This window comes from Hyalella azteca, unplaced genomic scaffold (genome assembly GCF_000764305.2).
Source record: "Hyalella azteca isolate HAZT.00-mixed unplaced genomic scaffold, Hazt_2.0.2 contig6811, whole genome shotgun sequence".
Classification (NCBI taxonomy): Eukaryota; Metazoa; Arthropoda; class Malacostraca; order Amphipoda; family Hyalellidae; genus Hyalella; species Hyalella azteca.
In genome coordinates, this window is record NW_025936959.1 from 708,607 (window position 1) to 712,752 (window position 4,146).

Genomic DNA, 4,146 nt, shown 5'->3' on the forward strand with positions numbered 1-4,146 from the left:
GTGGTTTTGTGAAGTCATAAACAAACTGAAATGTAGGCAGACAGATATAAAGAAAGCCTGACTTATATGGGAGGGAACAGCTAATTCATGCCAGCGTTGAAAGATTCAGAAACGCTAATTTTAACTGCAGTGCACTAGCAATTTCGAAGAGCGATAGCTAAACCATTCATTATTAATTTTAAAATTACTGTTCATTTTCAATTGCATTTCACTCTAATCGTTTGTTTCAGAATCAATAGTGTTAGTGTGAACAATGATGTCATCAGCTATGATGTCATTATCAACAATGGTGTCATTACCAACAACGATGTCACTATCACAACGATGTCACAATCACAACGATGTCACTATCACAATGATGTCACTATCATAATGATGTCATNCCTAACCATAACGTAATGTCAACCATAGAGGTGCTGAGGACCACGTCTGTCCTAACCAAACCTAACCATAACGTGATGTCAACCACAGAGGTGCTGAGGACCACGTCTGTCCTAACCAAACCTAACCATAACGTGATGTCAACCACAGAGGTGCTGAGGACCACGTCTATCCTAACCAAACCTAACCATAACGTGATGTCAACCACAGAGGTGCTGAGGACCACATCTATCCTAACCAAACCTAACCATAACGTGATGTCAACCAAAGAGGTGCTGAGGACCACGTCTGTCCAAATCAAACCTAACCATAACGTGATATTAACCACAGAGGTGCTGAGGACCACGTCTGTCCAAACCAAACCTAACCATAACGTGATGCCCACCACAGAGGTGCTGAGGACCACGTCTGTCCTAACCAAACCTAACCATAACGTGATGTCAACCACAGAGGTGCTGAGGACCACGTCTGTCCTAACCAAACCTAACCATAACGTGATGTCAACCACAGAGGTGCTGAGGACCACGTCTGTCCTAACCAAACCTAACCATAACGTGATGTCAACCACAGAGGTGCTGAGGACCACGTCTGTCCTAACCAAACCTAACCATAACGTGATGTCAACCACAGAGGTGCTGAGGACCACGTCTGTCCTAACCAAACCTAACCATAACGTGATGTCAACCACAGAGGTGCTGAGGACCACGTCTGTCCTAACCAAACCTAACCATAACGTGATGTCAACCACAGAGGTGCTGAGGACCACGTCTGTCCTAACCAAACCTAACCATAACGTGATGTCAACCACAGAGGTGCTGAGGACCACGTCTGTCCTAACCAAACCTAACCATAACGTGATGTCAACCACAGAGGTGCTGAGGACCACGTCTGTCCTAACCAAACCTAACCATAACGTGATGTCAACCACAGAGGTGCTGAGGACCACGTCTGTCCTAACCAAACCTAACCATAACGTGATGTCAACCACAGAGGTGCTGAGGACCACGTCTGTCCTAACCAAACCTAACCATAACGTGATGTCAACCACAGAGGTGCTGAGGACCACGTCTGTCCTAACCAAACCTAACCATAACGTGATGTCAACCACAGAGGTGCTGAGGACCACGTCTGTCCTAACCAAACCTAACCATAACGTGATGTCAACCACAGAGGTGCTGAGGACCACGTCTGTCCTAACCAAACCTAACCATAACGTGATGTCAACCACAGAGGTGCTGAGGACCACGTCTGTCCTAACCAAACCTAACCATAACGTGATGTCAACCACAGAGGTGCTGAGGACCACGTCTGTCCTAACCAAACCTAACCATAACGTGATGTCAACCACAGAGGTGCTGAGGACCACGTCTGTCCTAACCAAACCTAACCATAACGTGATGTCAACCACAGAGGTGCTGAGGACCACGTCTGTCCTAACCAAACCTAACCATAACGTGATGTCAACCACAGAGGTGCTGAGGACCACGTCTGTCCTAACCAAACCTAACCATAACGTGATGTCAACCACAGAGGTGCTGAGGACCACGTCTGTCCTAACCAAACCTAACCATAACGTGATGTCAACCACAGAGGTGCTGAGGACCACGTCTATCCCAACNTTGCGCGCATTGAGACCATTGATAAATAACTTTGATATTACTGAAATACAAACTAAAAGAATATTCTAATAACTTCAAGTCAAGAATAAATAATATTATTATTGAATCATTCTAATAACTTTCGGTCAAGAATAAATAATATTCTTATAGAGTAATTCTAATAACTTTAGGTCAGGAATAAATGATATCATTATAGAATAATTCTACTAACTTTGTCCAGAATCGCAGCAACTCCAGAAGTGTCTGAAACTATCTTTATTATTGCGGCCTAATTCATTAATATTTCTCTATCTTCAGAACAAATAAAAATAAGGCGAATTAAGGATAGGTGCGGTGTACAATGTGTGTGTTTTCCAACACTTACTAACTATTGATGTCTGCTAATACAGATCCCGGATATTATATGTGATTTTGGATATCTCAAAACGAAAAATTTTCAATGATTTTTATTGCAATTAATTTTCTAGAGCTGCATTTGAAGTTGAAACTTGAAGTGATATTTTAATGACTTGAGAAACTAGGAATTATACAGGAAACATGTGTGATTGATGAGGGTTTTCATTGTGGCACGAGGTACATATATTGTGCAGGAGTGATTTCAATTGCAAACATCTGTGCGGCTAACGAATCAGACATCCGTATGCTGGAGTTACATTTATGATTATAAACGATCAGGCATGTGTTGAAGCTATATATATGATTTATGAATACATTTAATCATAGAGTGCATCGGGCTGGGAAGCAACCCAATATGAAAACAATCTCGTGTGGTGAACACACTTTGTTTGAATTCAAACATGTACATCGTATATATAGGCCATTGAATAGCCAATATGGGAAGCCATCGGCAATAAACTCAAAATTTTGTTTGCATAAATGCTATTACAAGTTCCAACAGCTTCATTAATGATCATCTGTTAATAATTTTTTTATTATTTTACAATCGAAACAGGATTTATTATTTCACGGTTATTATTGTTACTGAATTTATTGTCACTGTTATATTATTGTTAACATTCTCACGAAGCGTCTGGTAATATAACTTCGTATTGATGATAATATTGTAGTATTCACTTCATAATAATTTAGTGGTAGTTAAATCTTATAGATAATTTTCATCGGATATTCATTAAACAGCATAGGGCATTCATCGAGAAGAATATCTGGCAAGAATGTGATTTCAAAATTTCCGTGATTTTTCATGATCTTTCACAATCAGCATCATTGTTCCTAAATAATTTAACAACTCATTCGTTCGCGAAAAAATTAATGAATCCTAAAACATTTTAAAGTAGTTTTGGGACATTGTGGTCTTCTCGTAAAAAACAAACAAATGATTGACATTTTGTGTTGGAAATAATATTGAGATGATAATGCTGTTCTATGGTCAATGGAAGTCTACAAAAAGGAATAAATTCATTCAAATTATTCATGACAAATAGGTGCATCCATGAAGCATCTAGGTTTTATCTTCATTATGGAAAAGCAGTAATTCAAGGTTTTAATTAATCATAACATTGAAACAAAATTAACTTAGTAAGTCAAGCACATGTGAGTTAGCTTTACGTCACCATTGTACTGTCAGGATTGTGGGCCAGAAACCTTCCTGCCTCAGAAAAGTGTGGTTTTCAAAATTCAGATGCAAATATAATAATAATAATAACCATTATAAAAAATAATGATATAATAGTCATAATATATTTAATCGCAAAGGATGTATTTGTAAATCTAGGGTAAAAAAATTCTCAATGCCTTAAAATACAAGTGAAGCATACGGCTCTGTTTTATCCTCCCTGGAACTCAAATAGAAATTTTTAGTCGAATGCATGTCAGATGGATTATCGACTGAAATAGATATATAAAAATCGCGAAAAAATTTTCTGCCACCGTGTCAAATCGACGAGTCGGATGAAATTTGCGAGTTTAGGTATCTACTTCAAGAATTAATATCATGCCGAATGTTTGAATAAATTTATACACATATAATTTTTTAATCTCAACTTACTTAGGATGAAAATTAATAATTTTACTTTACAAATGGATTTACCCAACTAAAGGAGACTTGTCATTTTTAAATTGAAATTGTTATTATATTATCGTGGTTCTTCTAAGCTGACTGATTAATGACGAGAAGTACCTGAGAGTT

At 38.3% G+C, this 4,146-nt stretch overlaps 1 protein-coding gene across 1 annotated transcript; it reads left to right on the forward strand.

Annotated features, from left to right (window-relative positions):
• Positions 1–398: 398 nt before the first annotated feature.
• LOC108677214 (mucin-1-like) lies at positions 399–2,069 on the forward strand. Its single transcript, XM_018165403.1, has one exon. The coding sequence runs from the start codon at positions 399–401 to the stop codon at positions 2,067–2,069; it is 1,671 nt and encodes a 556-aa protein (XP_018020892.1).
• Positions 2,070–4,146: the final 2,077 nt, after the last annotated feature.